Consider the following 20,772-nt stretch of genomic DNA (forward strand, 5'->3'; position numbering starts at 1 on the left):
ATTACCCTTGATAAGTTCATATCTACTGAAAAACTGTTCATGTTGTTTGATAAAAATAATTAAAATGTCTTTGCGAACTCTTGAAAATTACACATCAATACAATGTAGCACATAATTATTCATACTTTTCATTGAAGTAAGATTCATTTAGTCCTCTAGTCTACATGTTCCCAAACGTAGGTTTCCTTTGTTATGATCTGTTTATGAATTCTTTCATAAGCTCTTCTATATTTATCTTGTCGACCTCATCTTTGTGAGTGTAACAAACTGCCACATGGTTGAGGCAGCACTAAGACATAGTTGACCTTAACCACGTCTTCAATCGTCTTAATGCAGAAAAGCTGTGTTCACATTCGCAGCTGGATACTGGACATACAAGCAAAATTTTCATGAGAAGAAACACTTCACTAAACATCTGCTGGCTTGTTTCATGCATTTTACAGTAAGTATCCTTCTCACCTTTCAGAGATACTGCTTTTGTTGTTCCTTTGAACATGGGCAACTGAAACTCGAGCCGTTGTGCAGATATTTGTGGATAGAAGTTTATAACCGAGTTGTCAATCTTGCCAGATGTGATCATGTTCTCAAGTGCCAGATATTGCCTCAAGTCATTGTTGTCTGATGTTCTATGACTGTATCCACAAATTCAAAATATTGGCTTCTGTAGTAATCTCTAGCTGTTGCAGAATGGTGTGCTGAGCCATCACCTGTGATCCTTCTGGGGGGTCTGCGAATGCATGGTAGTTCAATAGGCACCAGATCTAGGGAAGTTAACTTTTTCTCAGCTTCATCAAATATCTTGTTGTAATTTTCCTCTGTTCGCAATACCCGCAGTTGCTCAACTGTCATTGCAGATGCTTCAATCATGCCAGATACTGTCGTTGATATGGTTTGGAGTGCACGGTTTAGTTCCTCTAATGCAGCTAATGGATGCTGAGCCATCAACAATCCTAAAACTGTCTTTCCTTTGTCAAATCTGTCCAGCAGATATCGTGCTTTCACTGATACATCTGATTTTTCATTTGCTAATTCAGACAAAGAATAAACAATACCCCTGTAGTGATCATTAGCACATATAATCGCAGATAGGCGGCACAACCAGCGTGTTAGACACAGTGGGCGGATGTATTTAACTGGACCATTGTGGCTGTCTGACGATACAATATTTTCAAAGATTGTCTTGTATTTGCCTGACCCCTGAAGCAAGACACCAAGTTCATGTACCCACTGGATAGAATCTCGAACACATTCACAAGCTTCGACTGCATGTTGCATTATTAAATTAGCCTTGTGTGCTCCACAGTGAAAAAGGAATGCTGACGGTTGCTTCTCTTTTATTTTTGCCTGGCATCCACTGTACGCACCACTCATGTTAGCGGTTCCATCATAAGTTTGTGCTCTTAATCCTGACAGTGGTAAATTGAGTCTAGTCAGTACATCAAGTATGGTCGAGGATATTGTTTCACTAGTTGTTTTGGAAACAATGTACAAACCAAGAAATGTGTCATGGACGTCAAGGTTCTCATCTACATATCGTATACATATTGCTTCCTGTTCGGAACCTGTAACATCTTGAGTGCCATCAACCATTAATGCAAATATTTTACTTTGCTGCATTTTGTGTGCTATGTTCCTCAGTATTTAATGGCTGAACATCTTCATTATTTCATTCTGAGCTTGGGGTGATGTGAATGTGGTTTTCTTTGACAAGTAGGCCGTCAACTGAGGATCTTCCTCTTCCAGGAGCTTCATTAACTGCAGGAAGTTCCCCCTCCGTATCAGTATGTCCACGTAATGCTAAACCTTGACACAGTAAGAAACGTAAACTTCTGAATATTATGGCTAGACTTATTTTGTATTCTTCATGCTGCTTCTTTTTTCCATCATGTAGCTGAATAGTCACTGGAGTTACATCAAGTGAACCTTCTGCAGATATAGCGAATCTGTGCTGAGAGGAGGATTGGTGTTCGTTGAATTTGTGTTTTGCCTTTTTCCAGTTGCAAAAACCGGTGGATATGAAGGTATACTCCACTGGCCTCTCCAATTTCCCTGTAAAAAGGCCTCTATTTTCCGCCTTGGCACAATGAAAGCATATGACTTTTTGAGTCTGATTGTTGAAGTGCAGCCATGGGAACTCATCAAACCACTTGCCCTGGAAGTTGATATTCCTTTTCAGACTTATCCTCTGATGAACATGGTATTTCCTCTGTATAACAAGTTTCTATTCCTTTGCTTGAGGTTGTTGGATTATCTATATCTGCATTGTCACTAGTAGTACTAGTAACTGGCTTGTAGAACTGTCTAATATCAGAAAGTTTCAGACGCTTGCTTGTCATAATTAGAATCTGTTTCCCAGATGACTCAACAGGCTAAAATACAGTCTTTATTGAAAAAACTCTAACGTACAACGAACGAAGATAGAACAGAATGGAAGTTGGACTGAACTGTACAATGTATTTAAGTTGAACGCGCGAACCTCACAGTGACTACCGAGCTGACTGACCGGCTGGACATCGTGGGACAATAATGTGTGCTAGTTACAACACAAGTAATTGCAAATTTCTCGAAAAATACTTAAACAATCACAAATATATTATATTCCTGTTAAAGCTCATCAAAAAGCAAACACGTTGTGATATAATGTCTATAAGCACGTCTATTAGATAAAAACACCTAAACAAAAACTAGCAATACAATTCAAGTAGAGGCTTCAGGCTTTGTAATATCTCCTTTTGTGTTCTAATTATACAAGAAAATACAATATTTTTACTATCTATGATAAGAGAACATATTGTTCTTTTACCATAAAGCACCAGCACTTTATTAGAGGGCGGTGATAATCTGAAATTTCATGGACTAATGAGGGACACAAACACAGGTCTAATGAGTCCTGTTGTAAAATCGAGGCTCAGACTAAAGGGAGCGGAAGGGGGTGATGTAGGGCGCGTCTGGATCCAAGCGGCCCGAACCTATCGTTAACTGTACACTAAACGTACACTATGGTCAGTGGCTTCGGCAGCCAAGGAGAGTAAGGCGTTCGACAATAAAACCGGCTAGACATGCATAAGAACAAATGGCGTAGGAAAACCGCATAATATACACATAAGATTGATACAGCTACAAGCTACAAGCTACAAATGGCCTGCCAGATCTAGATCACAGGAGTTTACACTTGGGAGTAATATTTTCGAATTTCATGCTCTATTCAATCCGTTGTGATGAAAATTTTACTTAATTTTACACTATGTACAAGACGTAGGTAGATTCTGTGATAGTGCTTGCAAGCCTTGCATGTATATTTAGGCCTACTGACTGATACTTACGAACTAGATCGAAAAGCTTAGAAACATGTCTATATTAAATATGTACATTTCGGCTACTGAAAAAGCCTACATCTAGGCCTAATTATGTAATTCGATTGGTAACAACACGAGAATCACAAGAACAAACACACAATTTGTAGGCCTGTGATGCAATAAAACAATTCAACAGACCAAACTGTAAGGGGGGGACGATTGTATGCACCATACCCCCCACCTAAAATGAAGGGGGATATATACCCCATCCCAAGTACTACGCCCCTAGACGAGAGTATAAACAGGTAAAGATTGTAGAAGGCGTTGCAGGTTGATGTTAAGTTATTAATTAATATAGGTATAAACGTGTTCCTATATATTGGTTTAATTTTGGTTTTAGTTGTTGTATAAGTAGGGCTTCTTTGATTTTATGTTTGTTTATATTTGTTTCCCTACTGAGTGTTTTCTATGGTTATGCTGTGTTTATTTGATTTGCAGTGTTCGAAAACGTGTGAAGGTGACTTTTTATGTTCTTTGAATTTAATTTCCATTTTTCTACTTGTTTCTCCAATATAGAAGTTGTGGCAGTTATCACATTGTATTTTATAAATAATGTTGGTGTGGTGTTTGTCAGTGTAGTTTTTACATAGTATAGACTTTAGTTTTGTACCTGGTTTTTGAATAAATTTGGTGTTTACTGGAATGTTGTGTTATAAGTTTTTTTCCAAATGTTGGTTATTTTTTCACCGATATCAGGAACATATGGTGTACAGCAGTGTAAGGTTCTGTAGTTTGTTGTATCTTGGGATTTATTATTGTTTGTTTGTTCTTGGTCTAGGTGTGTGTGTATAATATTTTCCACTGTTTTTTGATGAAACTTACTGATGTTGATGAAGTATTGTTTTATTTTGTCCAATTCATCGTTAATTCTATCTGGTAAACATAGTTTTGTGGCTGTGTTTATTTGGTTTATTAATATGTTAAGTTTTTGTTTTGTTTCATGTGCTGAGTCCCAGGGGAATGTATTATCCAGTATGGGTGATTTTTCTGTGGATTTCTGTTTTGAATTGTGTATCAGTTCTAGTGATCCCGAGGTTAAGAAATAATATTTTTTTTAGTATTTTCCCTGTTCACGGGTGAACTTAATGTTGGGATGTATCGAGTTAATGTGATTGAAAAAACTAAGTGTGTTATCTGTACCAGTATAGTGGTGGGTGTAAGGCTGAACTGATCGCTTGTGATTCAATCTGTGTCATAAAATGTTGGTTAGAACTGGTGACACGGGATTCCCAATATTTAGGCCATTTATTTGTAGGTAGTTTTATGGTGGTGAATTCTATAAGGGTTGCTAAGTTGTTGCTGAGGATGTGTACCTAGAAATATTACATCTATCGAAATGAAAACCTGACTGGAAGACCTAGCTAGTGATCCAATTTACACAAACTGAAATACCAACAAAACAATAGAAAACAACAACCAAAAAGAAGACAACTTCAACAACAATTCCATCGACAACCAACAACCAGCTTTCCAGGTAGAACTGAAAGCATCTATTTCTCCGAAACACCTCAAAACAGTATCTTAAAGAACCTTTTAAAGGAATTTTCACACAAAACTATGAACATAATTTCACAGAAAACTGAAATACAACCTCATATGGAAAGATATTAATTCTATAAACAATCTAAAACAAGACAACAACATCAAAATTCTAAAAGTAGATAATGGCAGTTCTATAGTTATAATGAACACAAATGAATACATTCAAAAAATGAACATCTTATCAGATAGAAACAAATTTAAACTACTAAACACAAATCCAACAAAACACATGAAAACCAGTTAAATAAAATATTATTACAAATGAGGTGGACATTTTCTAAATATGTTACATCAGCCGTCTCCATTTTAAAAGAATATACTAATTAATAACCTAACACCCAACTGCAGCGCCCCCTACAATTCCGTACTCGTTTATACTCTCGCCCCTAAGACATGTGTCCGTCAACGGTCACATTCAAACTCTCTCTTTCTTAACCTGAATATGACGTAGGAAGGTCGAAACGTTGTTCTCTCCTTATCAATAAAAGTGTTAATACCCATACCAGCCGTTCTGAGATACATTTTTATTTCCAGTTAATTTCTTGTCATTAAGTTTTTGGGGATTTTTTATCTGCTGAACACCAAGGAAAAAATAATTGATTACGTTTGTCGTTTCGTTTTCATAAGTTAGGGTATTCTGAATTGTTGTTCGATAGAAATAACTTATATACTAAACCATATATTTCAAACACCTCAATCTCAACTGTGACTACACAAACCAACTGTATAATAATATTTAAACTGTCATCATATTTACTGCGAGTCTAAAATCACATCATTAAAAGCTTGTCGTTAAGCGCAAAGCTGCAAAATGGATTATCTACAATGTAGGCCAGGTGGGTTAAGGTACTCGACTGGTAATGTGAGGGTCACACCAAACAAGCTCGCCCTTTCATCTTTGGGATCCATATAATGTTCGGTAAATCCTACTATTCGTTGGTAAAATAGTAGTCCAAGAGTTGGCGGTGGGTGGTGATGACTAGCTGCCTTCCCTCTAGTCTTACATTGCTAAATTAGGGACGGCTAGCGAAGATAGCCCTCGAGTAGTTTTGCGCGAAATTAAAACCAAAAAAAACTATACTGTTGTCGTAAGCCAAAGATTTATCAGTCACTCACTGTGGTGCATACGAAGGACAAATATTTTCTTTCGTCATAAAAAAACAACTCGCCACAATTTTGAACTAAATAATCTCTTACTAAGAATAATCTGACAGGACGTTAGCACGTGCATGTTCGAAAATGGATAATCGGAAATAAGGAAACACGTGAGAACCCAGACAGATAATGACGTCCATCCTGTGGATTATTTCCGTTACTCAAACGTTTCACATAAGCTCGCTTAGTCAGGAAAGTTATTTTGTTTATTAAACACTAGATTCATTAATATTACTTTTATTTAAAGTTTTAAAAAATTAAACCTATCTTAACACGCCTACGAAAAGACGTTTCTGGTCCTGATTTCTCCAAGCCCGTTCCCCTGGCTGTGGTTTCGCTAGATAGTAGATAGGGACAGTGGGAATCTCGTTAATCCATTCATTAATGGATTTAAATGGCAATTTCATTTAAATACAAAATTATTAGCCTAATATTAATAACCTTTCAAGTTGCTCTGGGGCCTATTAGGCCCCACTTTTCGTAGGAGTGTTACAATACTTCAAAATTTAAGGTTTCTTTTTCAACTTAATCTATAATCTAATATTACATCAAGATACTGGAAACATATTGAACAGAGAACAACCGATTTAATAATTGTTACACACTTGATAAATAATTACTAATTCAGTTCTCATAAATTAATTCCCGGTTCGTTTAGAATTATGAAATTTTGTTTTGTTGAAGAAACTATCACATTCAGGTTTCTTTACACTTAAACATAATAAATTATTATTATAAAACCAACTTCTTGTATGTTTGAAATCGTTATTTACGTTTTGATTAACAGACGTTCTTTTATCCATTAGTATTGAGCCACCTACAGAATTTTGCTTTCCCGTGAAGCTTAACTTATGAGATACCATTTTACTTTTAAGGTTTGTTTGATTTTGTTTTGAATTGCATGCAAATCTACACGAGGGCTATCTGCGCTAGCCGTCTTTAATTTTGCAGTGGAAGACTAGAGGGAAGGCAGCTAGTCATCATCACCCACCGCCAACTAGTAGGCTACTCTTTTACCAACGAATAATGAGATTGACCGCCACATTGTAACACCTCCACGACAGAAAAAGGCGAGCATATTTGGTGTGACGGGGATTCGAACTCGCGACCCTCATATTATGAGTCGAATGCCTTAACCACCTGGCCATGCTAGACCAGGTTTGTTTAAAGTTAAACGCAAAGCAACACATTGGGTAATGTGTACCCACCATGAGTATCGAAACCCGGATTATAGCGTTACAAGTGTCCGCAGTCGTACCGCTGTGCCATTGGGGGTCAATATAAATGGATACATTAATGTATCTACAACAAATCATTGGAGTACTTCACAAGTTCAGTTTAGTTTATCATCTCTAACATTATTTAAAACAACTTATAACAGTCCTTCTTATACCACATGTATGTTTCACTATAAAACTCAAGTGATACCGTGTCAAAAGATTTTAACATATCTAGAAATATGACAGGTGTTGTTTTATAAAGGAGCTGATTTCATCTGTTATTGTTGTAGTTGGTGAACTTTATCTGTTTACATTTTCAGGATATTCATCTGTTATTGTTGTTGTTGGTGTACTTTATCTGTTTACATTTTCAGGATATTCATCTGTTATTGTTGTTGTTGGTGTACTTTATCTGTTTACATTTTCAGGATATTCATCTGTTATTGTTGTAGTTGGTGAACTTTATCTGTTTACATTTTCAGGATATTCATCTGTTATTGTTGTTGGTGGTGTACTTTATCTGTTTACATTTTCAGGATATTCATCTGTTATTGTTGTTGTTGGTGTACTTTATCTGTTTACATTTTCAGGATATTCATCTGTTATTGTTGTAGTTGGTGAACTTTATCTGTTTACATTTTCAGGATATTCATCTGTTATTGTTGTAGTTGGTGAACTTTATCTGTTTACATTTTCAGGATATCCATCTGTTATTGTTGTAGTTGGTGTACTTTATCTGTTTACATTTTCAGGATATCCATCTGTTATTGTTGTAGTTGGTATACTTTATCTGTTTACATTTTCAGGATATTCATCTGTTATTGTTGTTGTTGGTGTACTTTATCTGTTTACATTTTCAGGATATTCATCTGTTATTGTTGTTGTTGGTGTACTTTATCTGTTTACATTTTCAGGATATTCATCTGTTATTGTTGTAGTTGGTGAACTTTATCTGTTTACATTTTCAGGATATTCATCTGTTATTGTTGTAGTTGGTGAACTTTATCTGTTTACATTTTCAGGATATCCATCTGTTATTGTTGTAGTTGGTGAACTATCTGTTTACATTTTCAGGATATTCATCTGTTATTGTTGTAGTTGGTGAACTTTATCTGTTTACATTTTCAGGATATTCATCTGTTATTGTTGTAGTTGGTGAACTTTATCTGTTTACATTTTCAGGATATCCATCTGTTATTGTTGTAGTTGGTGTACTTTATCTGTTTACATTTTCAGGATATCCATCTGTTATTGTTGTAGTTGGTATACTTTATCTGTTTACATTTTCAGGATATTCATCTGTTATTGTTGTTGTTGGTGTACTTTATCTGTTTACATTTTCAGGATATTCATCTGTTATTGTTGTTGTTGGTGTACTTTATCTGTTTACATTTTCAGGATATTCATCTGTTATTGTTGTAGTTGGTGAACTTTATCTGTTTACATTTTCAGGATATTCATCTGTTATTGTTGTAGTTGGTGAACTTTATCTGTTTACATTTTCAGGATATCCATCTGTTATTGTTGTAGTTGGTGAACTATCTGTTTACATTTTCAGGATATTCATCTGTTATTGTTGTAGTTGGTGAACTTTATCTGTTTACATTTTCAGGATATTCATCTGTTATTGTTGTAGTTGGTGAACTTTATCTGTTTACATTTTCAGGATATCCATCTGTTATTGTTGTTGTTGGTGTACTTTATCTGTTTACATTTTCAGGATATCCATCTGTTATTGTTGGTGTACTTTATCTGTTTACATTTTCAGGATATCCATCTGTTATTGTTGGTGTACTTTATCTGTTTACATTTTCAGGATATCCACCTGTTATTGTTGTAGTTGGTGTACTTTATCTGTTTACATTTTCAGGATATTCATCTGTTATTGTTGTAGTTGGTGAACTTTATCTGTTTACATTTTCAGGATATTCATCTGTTATTGTTGTTGGTGGTGTACTTTATCTGTTTACATTTTCAGGATATTCATCTGTTATTGTTGTAGTTGGTATACTTTATCTGTTTACATTTTCAGGATATTCATCTGTTATTGTTGTTGTTGGTGTACTTTATCTGTTTACATTTTCAGGATATTCATCTGTTATTGTTGTTGTTGGTGTACTTTATCTGTTTACATTTTCAGGATATTCATCTGTTATTGTTGTAGTTGGTGAACTTTATCTGTTTACATTTTCAGGATATTCATCTGTTATTGTTGTAGTTGGTGAACTTTATCTGTTTACATTTTCAGGATATCCATCTGTTATTGTTGTAGTTGGTGAACTATCTGTTTACATTTTCAGGATATTCATCTGTTATTGTTGTAGTTGGTGAACTTTATCTGTTTACATTTTCAGGATATTCATCTGTTATTGTTGTAGTTGGTGAACTTTATCTGTTTACATTTTCAGGATATCCATCTGTTATTGTTGGTGTACTTTATCTGTTTACATTTTCAGGATATCCATCTGTTATTGTTGGTGTACTTTATCTGTTTACATTTTCAGGATATCCACCTGTTATTGTTGTAGTTGGTGTACTTTATCTGTTTACATTTTCAGGATATTCATCTGTTATTGTTGTAGTTGGTGAACTTTATCTGTTTACATTTTCAGGATATTCATCTGTTATTGTTGTTGGTGGTGTACTTTATCTGTTTACATTTTCAGGATATTCATCTGTTATTGTTGTTGTTGGTGTACTTTATCTGTTTACATTTTCAGGATATTCATCTGTTATTGTTGTTGTTGGTGTACTTTATCTGTTTACATTTTCAGGATATTCATCTGTTATTGTTGTAGTTGGTGAACTTTATCTGTTTACATTTTCAGGATATTCATCTGTTATTGTTGTAGTTGGTGAACTTTATCTGTTTACATTTTCAGGATATCCATCTGTTATTGTTGTAGTTGGTGAACTATCTGTTTACATTTTCAGGATATTCATCTGTTATTGTTGTAGTTGGTGAACTTTATCTGTTTACATTTTCAGGATATTCATCTGTTATTGTTGTAGTTGGTGAACTTTATCTGTTTACATTTTCAGGATATCCATCTGTTATTGTTGTTGTTGGTGTACTTTATCTGTTTACATTTTCAGGATATCCATCTGTTATTGTTGGTGTACTTTATCTGTTTACATTTTCAGGATATCCATCTGTTATTGTTGGTGTACTTTATCTGTTTACATTTTCAGGATATCCACCTGTTATTGTTGTAGTTGGTGTACTTTATCTGTTTACATTTTCAGGATATTCATCTGTTATTGTTGTAGTTGGTGAACTTTATCTGTTTACATTTTCAGGATATTCATCTGTTATTGTTGTTGGTGGTGTACTTTATCTGTTTACATTTTCAGGATATTCATCTGTTATTGTTGTTGTTGGTGTACTTTATCTGTTTACATTTTCAGGATATTCATCTGTTATTGTTGTAGTTGGTGAACTTTATCTGTTTACATTTTCAGGATATTCATCTGTTATTGTTGTAGTTGGTGAACTTTATCTGTTTACATTTTTAGGATATTCATCTGTTATTGTTGGTGTACTTTATCTGTTTACATTTTCAGGATATCCATCTGTTATTGTTGGTGTACTTTATCTGTTTACATTTCAGGATATCCACCTGTTATTGTTGTAGTTGGTGTACTTTATCTGTTTACATTTTCAGGATATTCATCTGTTATTGTTGTAGTTGGTGAACTTTATCTGTTTACATTTTCAGGATATTCATCTGTTATTGTTGTTGGTGGTGTACTTTATCTGTTTACATTTTCAGGATATTCATCTGTTATTGTTGTAGTTGGTATACTTTATCTGTTTACATTTTCAGGATATTCATCTGTTATTGTTGTTGTTGGTGTACTTTATCTGTTTACATTTTCAGGATATTCATCTGTTATTGTTGTTGTTGGTGAACTATCTGTTTACATTTTCAGGATATTCATCTGTTATTGTTGTAGTTGGTGAACTTTATCTGTTTACATTTTCAGGATATTCATCTGTTATTGTTGTAGTTGGTGAACTTTATCTGTTTACATTTTCAGGATATCCACCTGTTATTGTTGTAGTTGGTGTACTTTATCTGTTTACATTTTCAGGATATTCATCTGTTATTGTTGTAGTTGGTGAACTTTATCTGTTTACATTTTCAGGATATTCATCTGTTATTGTTGTTGGTGGTGTACTTTATCTGTTTACATTTTCAGGATATTCATCTGTTATTGTTGTTGTTGGTGTACTTTATCTGTTTACATTTTCAGGATATTCATCTGTTATTGTTGTAGTTGGTGAACTTTATCTGTTTACATTTTCAGGATATTCATCTGTTATTGTTGTAGTTGGTGAACTTTATCTGTTTACATTTTTAGGATATTCATCTGTTATTGTTGTAGTTGGTGTACTTTATCTGTTTACATTTTCAGAATATCCATCTGTTATTGTTGTAGTTGGTGTACTTTATCTGTTTATATTTTCAGGATATCCATCTGTTATTGTTGTAGTTGGTGTACTTTATCTGTTTACATTTTCAGGATATCCAACTGTTATTGTTGTAGTTGGTGTACTTTATCTATTTACATTTTCAGGATATCCATCTGTTATTGCTGTAGTTGGTGAACTTTATCTGTTTACATTTTCAGGATATCCATCTGTTATTGTTGTAGTTGGTGTACTTTATCTGTTTACATTTTCAGGATATCCAACTGTTATTGTTGTAGTTGGTGTACTTTATCTATTTACATTTTCAGGATATCCATCTGTTATTGCTGTAGTTGGTGAACTTTATCTGTTTACATTTTCAGGATATCCATCTGTTATTGTTGAAGTTGGTGAACTTTATCTGTTTACATTTTCAGGACATCCAAGATGGCGAAATGAGAAAACTTACTGAATCAATAAAAACGATTATTTAACAACATAATTTATCAGCCATGATATCTGATAACTATGTAATTGTTCAGTATCACTTCCATGTTATGTTCACATTATAAATAAACTTTGTTTTATTTTTCTAATATTATTGACCACTGCCTCCTGAACCAAAGGTCATTACAAAGACAGGTTTTTCTGGTACGAACTAGTTTGTAATATATTGTTTACTTTGATTATTTCCTCAATATCAAAGGCAGAAAACTGAATGTATGTAGAATGTAGTGTGTGTGTATGTGTAAGTTAAACAGTGCTGATTATACAGATGTGAGCCATTAGAGACCTTAACTTCTTCGTAATGTGCAGCCAATAATATATATATAAAGATTCCTCGAAATATAGGCTCGAGAAGCACCACTTATCTTACTTATGGGGCCATTATTTTGGGCATGAATCATCCTTTCAGTTTACGTAAGAAAAAGAAGTGTCTGACACTTATTATACATAACTTGTTAATTGTACCGCCATTTGTTGAATAGATGTTTCAACATACCACATCAATTTATTTACTGTACTTCCACTACTAAATGACACTGATATTCCATTTCCATGTCTAAAATAATGTGTGGTTTTATTGTATACAACTATAAGTTTGCGATTATAACGAATTCTGAATATATTATCTATTCTGTACGAACCTGTATCGCCATCTGTTGAATAAAACTTTCATAAAACACATCAAATTTTCATGCTGAAAATAATGTGTAGTTTTATCGCAATTAACTTTATTTTTGTGAATACAACATTTCAAAGTTTCATCCATTCCATATTTGGGTCTGGACGAGATTTTCCCTCACACTGCCGATTAATGGAATATGCAAGAAGCGGTCCTACATTCCTATTGAGTTATTTAAGATATACTGTGTTTCGTCACATACCAGCAGTTTTATTGCGTATATTTTACCTGTCCTCTGCCTATCGCGGACGTAAACTTGATTTTCATCGTTATAAGCCCTTCAATCTCACTACCGATACATTTGGAATGTACTTAAGCAACAATGGTTATAGTTTAACCTGATTGGTGCAGAATAAACGCAAAACCGATTGTTATTGGTTGTTTCTCTGACGTCACAACTAGTCGTCATTTTTTTCATTGGTGAAGGGCCAGGCGTGGCCTAGCGCGTAAGGCGTGCGACTCGTAATCCGTGGGTCGCGGGTTCGCGCCCGCGTCGCGCTAAACATGCTCGCCCTCCCATCCGTGGGGGTGTATAATGTGACGGTCAATCCCACTATTCGTTGGTAAAAGAGTAGCCCAAAGAGTTGGCGGTGGGTGGTGATGACTAGCTGCCTTCCCTCTAGTCTTACACTGCTAAATTAGGGACGGCTAGCACAGATAGCCCTCGAGTAGCTTTGTGCGAAATTCCAAAAAACAAAACAAAACAAATTCATTGGTGAATTCTCAAAGCAACAGTAGGTTTTAGCACGACTACTGTTTCTGACGTCCAGTATCTGAACTGTGATGGTCGAGTTCCTTATTTCTGTTGATGTTTTAATGGAATATGCAATCACGAAGAGATATTTTTTTTCTACTTAATGAACGTTGAGAAAACTAAACCTTAAAAGACATATAACATTACATGGTATATAAACAATATTTCTCTATGTATCAAACGTGACGAAAACTTAAGCCTAATTATATATATCCTATGGACATAACTACTAATCCACTCAAGATTTCATCAATATATCTTGAGGTTACTGATGTCTGTAGTTTTTCGTTAAAATACTAACAACGATAATTAGTGATTAATACTGAATTATTTGTAAAACTTATTATATCTCCATTAAAATTAATTTCATAGAAATATAACAGAAGCACCAAACTGATCTTTGGATAAAGACAAGTTTATTTCATCATTTATAACATTATTTTAACGACTTGAGTTTCTTATTCAAACACGACTACATGATTTTCATTTTGTGAACATGTTCATACAATTTAGCTGCAACTGTCACAGTGTTGAAGGAAAACACTGCAGTGAAGAATACATTTATTAATAAGTCAGTTCTAATTATTTCTGGTTTGGTTTGAATTTTGCACAAAGCTACACAAGGGCTATCTGTGCTAGCCTTCCTAATTTTACAGTTTAAGACTAGAGAGAAGGCAGCTAGTCATCACCACCCACCGCCAACTCTTGGGCTACTCTTTTAACAATGAACAGTGGGAGGACCGTCACATTATAACGCCCCATGGCGAAATGGTGAGCATGTTTAGTGTGATGAGGATTCAAACCCGTGACTCTCACATTATGAGTCAAGTACCTTAACCACCTGGCTATGCTGGGCCTAATTATTTTTGACTGAAACAGAGTTTCTGCTGATAACAATTATTTTCTTAAGAAACAAAGTATATTTGGTAGTTATGATATATTACTATTAAATGTAAGAGAATCTTATAAGACCAGGGTTTCTATTTTTTGTATTGTAGAATATTTCCATTCTATTAAATGACTTGAAACAGAAGTACTTAAAACAGTCTCACAAGTTTTTATTTCTAACTGTAGGCACACAAGGAAATTTCTCAGTGGAACAAATTCTACTTACTAATTATAGGTTTTATTATGTTGTTAAACAGAGAGACGACGTTAAGATCCTCAAATAATCTCTCTAAAGAATTTTCTTCGTCACTTTCGTGCACCATAAACTCTCTCGAACTGAGAAAGAAATAATATACAACTTATCAATTATTCTGATAAATATTTACTATATACATTCAGTGTTAACAGACAACTGCTGGTTGTGTCGTACAACATAATAAAAACGTTTTCTTCCAGAAGTCGTGTTGTAAAAGGATTAGATAGATTCATTAAGGTAAATTGGAATAACACCATTATTTTGACAAGTAAAAACTCACTCAGTACATATATTTTTGATTTCTGACATCATTTTACCAACTCTGATCACTGGTTCTGGTATTATTTGAGCTATCAACTTGTTTATTGGCCGTACAGTTTTCTGAAATGTTAGGATTAATTTAACATTTTATTGTTAAGAGACTTAACTAAATATCAAATTTATTAAAATTATTTTTTTTCTATGGTAGAAGATAAAATATATATATATATATATATTGGCATTAAACATTATAGTCAGTGTGTAGGTTTAATTGGAATTATAAAGTTGTTACCAAAATATAAACACTTTAGCACCAATAAACAGATTAACCCTTAACTTCAACAGTTTATTATTTCAGAGTAGAAATAATTCTTTGTTTCATGGTAAGACATTCATTTATTTAAAACCTCTTGAATGTTACTGCTAGGCCTGATATTAATTGCCTGATTTATTTATACTGATAGATGTACACAGAACATATTTTACAAGTGTTGCTATTTAAATTTTATTAAATCTTTGGATTTTTCTGGAATGAAACACTAAGAACTCTCTTCTACAAATAAAACTACAGATGTTTTGTTTTTCAACTTTTAACATGTTTTGTACTGTAGTAGAGACATAGTAACAAATGTCTTAGGCTTAACCTTAAACACCCAGAGAACAATGACTGTACAAATGTTTTATTGTTTAAAGTTGTTTATCAAACTGTTTCAATGGTCAGAACATTTTAACAGACGTGATCTCACAAGGTCAACACAAACTATGAATTTCACAATAAAAGACACACCAGATCACCAGTTGAATAGTGGAATTTGTTAATGAAATAAACATTGGGCTTATTAATTAATTATATTTAACTGGGACTGTGTTTGAAGGTTTGTTCACCATTTGTTAATGAAATAAACATTGAACTCATTAATTAATTATATTTAACTGGGACTGTGTTTGAAGGTTTGTTCACTATTTGTTAATGAAATAAACATTGAACTCATTAATTAATTATATTTAACTGGGACTGTGTTTGAAGGTTTGTTCACTATTTGTTAATGAAATAAACATTGAACTCATTAATTAATTATATTTAACTGGGACTGTGTTTGAAGGTTTGTTCACTATTTGTTAATGAAATAAACATTGAACTCATTAATTAATTATATTTAACTGGGACTGTGTTTGAAGGTTTGTTCACTATTTGTTAATGAAATAAACATTGAACTCATTAATTAATTATATTTAACTGGGACTGTGTTTGAAGGTTTGTTCACCATTTGTTAATGAAATAAACATTGAACTCATTAATTAATTATATTTCACTGGGACTGTGTTTGAAGGTTTGTTCACCATTTGTTAATGAAATAAACATTGAACTCATTAATTAATTATATTTAACTGGGACTGTGTTTGAAGGTTTGTTCACCATTTGTTAATGAAATAAACATTGAACTCATTAATTAATTATATTTAACTGGGACTGTGTTTGAAGGTTTGTTGACCATTTGTTAATGAAATAAACATTGAACTCATTAATTAATTATATTTAACTGGGACTGTGTTTGAAGGTTTGTTCACCATTTGTTAATGAAATAAACATTGAACTCATTAATTAATTATATTTAACTGGGACTGTGTTTGAAGGTTTGTTCACCATTTGTTAATGAAATAAACATTGAACTCATTAATTAATTATATTTAACTGGGACTGTGTTTGAAGGTTTGTTCACCATTTGTTAATGAAATAAACATTGAACTCATTAATTAATTATATTTAACTGGGACTGTGTTTGAAGGTTTGTTCAACATTTGTTAATGAAATAAACATTGAACTCATTAATTAATTATATTTAACTGGGAATGTGTTTGAAGGTTTGTTCACCATTTGTTAATGAAATAAACATTGAACTTATTAATTAATTATATTTAACTGGGACTGTGTTTGAAGGTTTGTTCACCATTTGTTAATGAAATAAACATTGAACTTATTAATTAATTATATTTAACTGGGACTGTGTTTGAAGGTTTGTTCACCATTTGTTAATGAAATAAACATTGAACTCATTAATTAATTATATTTAACTGGGACTGTGTTTGAAGGTTTGTTCAACATTTGTTAATGAAATAAACATTGAACTCATTAATTAATTATATTTAACTGGGAATGTGTTTGAAGGTTTGTTCACCATTTGTTAATGAAATAAACATTGAACTTATTAATTAATTATATTTAACTGGGACTGTGTTTGAAGGTTTGTTCACCATTTGTTAATGAAATAAACATTGAACTTATTAATTAATTATATTTAACTGGGACTGTGTTTGAAGGTTTGTTCACCATTTGTTAATGAAATAAACATTGAACTCATTAATTAATTATATTTAACTGGGACTATATTTGAAGGTTCGCTCACTAGTTAGGAATTTAAAGATTGTATGGTCTTCAAATTTATAGAATGTTTGTTACGTTAAACAACACATATACCAATTACAGTTCCTTCCATACATTAGGTCAGATGGTAAAACACAGGGTGGAAAGGAAAGTTTTCAAGCTGCATTACTTCATTAAGGTGTCCTGATTGGTCAGTATTTATTTTCTAACCAAAGAAAGTTACTGTTACTCTACTTTGGTTTGTCATTTATTTATAACTGTTAATTAATTAATTTGTTTAATAATACCTTTATACAAAGAATATATTTATATTATCAACAATGTAACCAGTAATAACAAGTTTTTGTTAGACCAGTATCTACTGTTTACCTGTTATTATGTTTATTAGGTATATTTAATCAGTTTTCTGTTGAATGTACTGTCTGTTAAATAAAGATCTGTTCAGATGGAGTTAGCTGTGGTTTTTCTAACTAGCCACAACAGAGAACTCTAGTATTGCAAGACCACTGCATGGAGCTGTACAAGTATCACATGTATGTAAATGTAATTGTGTGTTTATTTTATTTACAATTGATGTGGATTACCCTATAACCAAGGGTTTTCATTCAAAGATAAACTAGGAGCTGTAATGAGGACATTAGTGAAAACTAGAACTCTGGAACAATCAAATCTTTGTTTGATTACACATATAGAACCTTCAGAAGTCAAAATTTATCTTTTTATATTACCCTGGATTCAACTTACCAATTACTCTGACAAAATGTGGATCAGTCTTACATGAATTACATAAACAAACGTATAATGATAGAACTTGGGTTTTGGTACACATGTAAGAACACAAAATAGTCTACTATATAAATCTCTATTTAAATAGAAACAAATACAATGTCAGTATTTATATTATTTGAACAATTAAAAAATTCATCATAATAAAAGAGAACCCAATTCTAATTAGTGGCTTATTTTTGTAGGTTGTGACAATAACTGACCGAAGTTCAATTAATAATCACGGAAAGTCACGATGATAACATAATTTCTGGATAATGGAAAATTGATTACTTTACGCTAACATTAATAACTTATCAACTGAAACAGTTAATCACTGTTAATAACTGTTAATCACTGTTACTACAGAAGATATTTTAAAAAACCAGTTTACTTGTCCTCTTGTACTTTAAGAAGTGTCTGTTATTACTACACATACCCAAGTGAATGCTCTGTTACTCTTTCGTAAAGAACGGTCAGCATTCGTTCCTTACAACTTTGTCCAGCTGAATCGACATCGACACGCATCGTTTCTCAGTCGTGTTACGAATTCCTTTGTGAAAAAGTGCAAGATGTAAGAAAACTGTACACAAGTACACAGACGTTATAACACAAGCATACTGATGAATGTGAACCAACATCTTTAAAACAGGCAAAACTTTTAAAGTCACCACAGCACGGCTGATCTTCCAAAATCGATCACTTCTTAAATGTAACATTGTTCATGTGCTCTTCAGAAACACAACGTTTAATATATTACAAACAATTTAACCAGAATTTCCAAAGACCCAACAACAAACACAATTTGTGTGTTTGGTTTTCATCAATAACCAGGATACAATTATAGAAAATGCTGTGAATTACCAGTGTATTTGGTAACATTTACAAAATATATATATACACTTTTTCCACAAAAGACAAAAACAATGGATTAAACACACACCTTAACAAGTTTCTGTTTCCTGTAGTAGTAAGAAAATCCACCTTCTGTAGAAGATAATTACATTTAACAAACCGAAGTTCACCAGCCCAATACTTTAATGTCTTTACATACTTGGTTTTAGATCTCATATGATCTAGAGACAGCAACGTTGTCCACGTTTCTTCTGAAATAATACAATAATATTATTCAATTTGTGTAAATAACTGCAGAATTTTAACAACAGTTTTCTAAACAATTAATTGACTCATGAAAACAACAGATAACTGACATTAAACTTTCATTATGGTTTAAGAACCTTAACCTGGGTTGATGAATATATTCATTATCAAACTGACAGCTTACGACACGCGTTTCACGCTAACATGTACCATACCATTAACAAATCAGTAGATACACATAAGTACATCAGAATAATTCCTTACCCGATTCTTGGGACAAAGTTACATCTTTCTCTTCTGAAACATAACAAAGTCCATTTTCTTGGAGCCACAGAACGAGATCCATTACCATTGGTGAACCCAGAAGGGTTAGGGCATAACTTCTTATATCAGCCAATAACCTTGTCTGTGTCTGTCTTGTGAAGAGGTTACAATCAACAGAGATATTAGGAACAACGTGTGGATATCCTTCTGGAAGTTCTAATGTAATAGTGAACTTTTTTCCATGTTTATTACTGGAGTGTTTATAGAGATTTTCGGAGTTCAGGTTGATTTTCAAGGATATCACACAAGTTGTCTCATCTGGAATTCATGGATACTATCAGAACCATTTCTTGTGTATTCAGAACAATACAGTTCATACTTATGGAAATTTTAACAATGTCACAATGAAAGTTTTCAAAAGCAAGTCTTCCTTCCATGTTACTGAAGAAACAAATAACCCCAAATAATAAAAAAGCTCTTCCATACATAATTTAAACCATAAAGTACAGGCTGTGATAGATCAGGGCGTTTGTTAACAAAGGTAACTTTTTCATTTGGGTTTACTTATAATATTGTTTTCAATAAACAGGTGTTTCAGCTAAATGAACATATGGAATAATGTAAGTTATTCTGCTGTTTTGTAACTTATCCATTATGTAGTCTTATAACAATGACCATGAGGTCTATCTTTAAACATTTAACTATATTTTACAGTCTGACAGCTTAAACATGTGTGCTATGTACATATTTTAAAAGACAAGACAATCCAGTGAAAAACAAAATGATTTATTACACATAAAGTGTGTGCATGTATCCAAATGTCAAAGGTAGTCTTTCTTGATGACAAGAAACCCACTTGAAATAAAAATGTACATCTTCAGGTTAAAAAAGATGACCTAGAAAAGTCAAAACATTGTTCTCTCCTTATCAATCAAGGTACACTCTCTCTACTTCATAGGCTATTTGTAATGTTTACTCTTAGCTCACCCATACAAGTATTTCTATGTTAAAGATATTTGATAATTCAGTGTGGACAAAGCTTACACAATTGTATTGTTCAAGTCATCACAATACAAACCTTGGAATAAAATTTCAAGCTCCCCATCTCTGGAGTAAATTGCCTGCAAGGGTGTCTATTTCTTCCCTTTGCATCATTAGGTTGCCATTATTTCTTTCACTTAGCACTTACGACAGAACAATAAAAATAATATTTGTTAACTTCTTGTC

General features: G+C 33.0%; 2 protein-coding genes across 2 annotated transcripts in view; both read right to left on the bottom strand.

Moving 5' to 3' along the window:
- Positions 1 to 19,142, bottom strand: part of LOC143247736 (gamma-aminobutyric acid receptor subunit pi-like) — a 61,344-nt gene extending 42,202 nt beyond the window's left edge. The window contains exons 1-2 of the mRNA XM_076496160.1: positions 19,124 to 19,142; positions 14,742 to 14,851 (exon numbers count right to left, since the gene is read on the bottom strand). The gene's annotated coding sequence lies outside the window, so the exon portion shown is untranslated. The remainder of the gene's footprint in view (positions 1 to 14,741; positions 14,852 to 19,123) is intronic.
- On the bottom strand, positions 12,945 to 20,732 carry LOC143245964 (RWD domain-containing protein 3-like). Its single transcript, XM_076492216.1, has 4 exons — positions 20,624 to 20,732; positions 19,546 to 19,863; positions 19,124 to 19,286; positions 12,945 to 13,035 (listed from the first exon to the last, which is right to left on the bottom strand). Exons 2-4 carry the CDS (start codon positions 19,631 to 19,633, stop codon positions 12,945 to 12,947), a joined length of 342 nt encoding a protein of 113 aa, XP_076348331.1. The 5' UTR covers positions 19,634 to 19,863; positions 20,624 to 20,732.
- Positions 20,733 to 20,772: the final 40 nt, after the last annotated feature.

The sequence above is a fragment of the Tachypleus tridentatus genome, chromosome 3, assembly GCF_004210375.1.
Source record: "Tachypleus tridentatus isolate NWPU-2018 chromosome 3, ASM421037v1, whole genome shotgun sequence".
Lineage (NCBI taxonomy): Eukaryota > Metazoa > Arthropoda > Merostomata > Xiphosura > Limulidae > Tachypleus > Tachypleus tridentatus.

Excerpts from the sequence above, each read along its gene's own strand:
- LOC143245964 (XM_076492216.1), bottom strand. The coding sequence starts at position 19,633 with ATGGTAATGGATCTCGTTCTGTGGCTCCAAGAAAATGGACTTTGTTAT. Across the intron at positions 19,287-19,545 it reads AACTTTGTCCCAAGAATCGG|AAGAAACGTGGACAACGTTG; the intron begins GTAAGGAATTAT and ends GTATTATTTCAG. Across the intron at positions 13,036-19,123 it reads GGAAACAGAAACTTGTTAAG|GAATGTAGGACCGCTTCTTG; the intron begins GTGTGTGTTTAA and ends ATAACTCAATAG.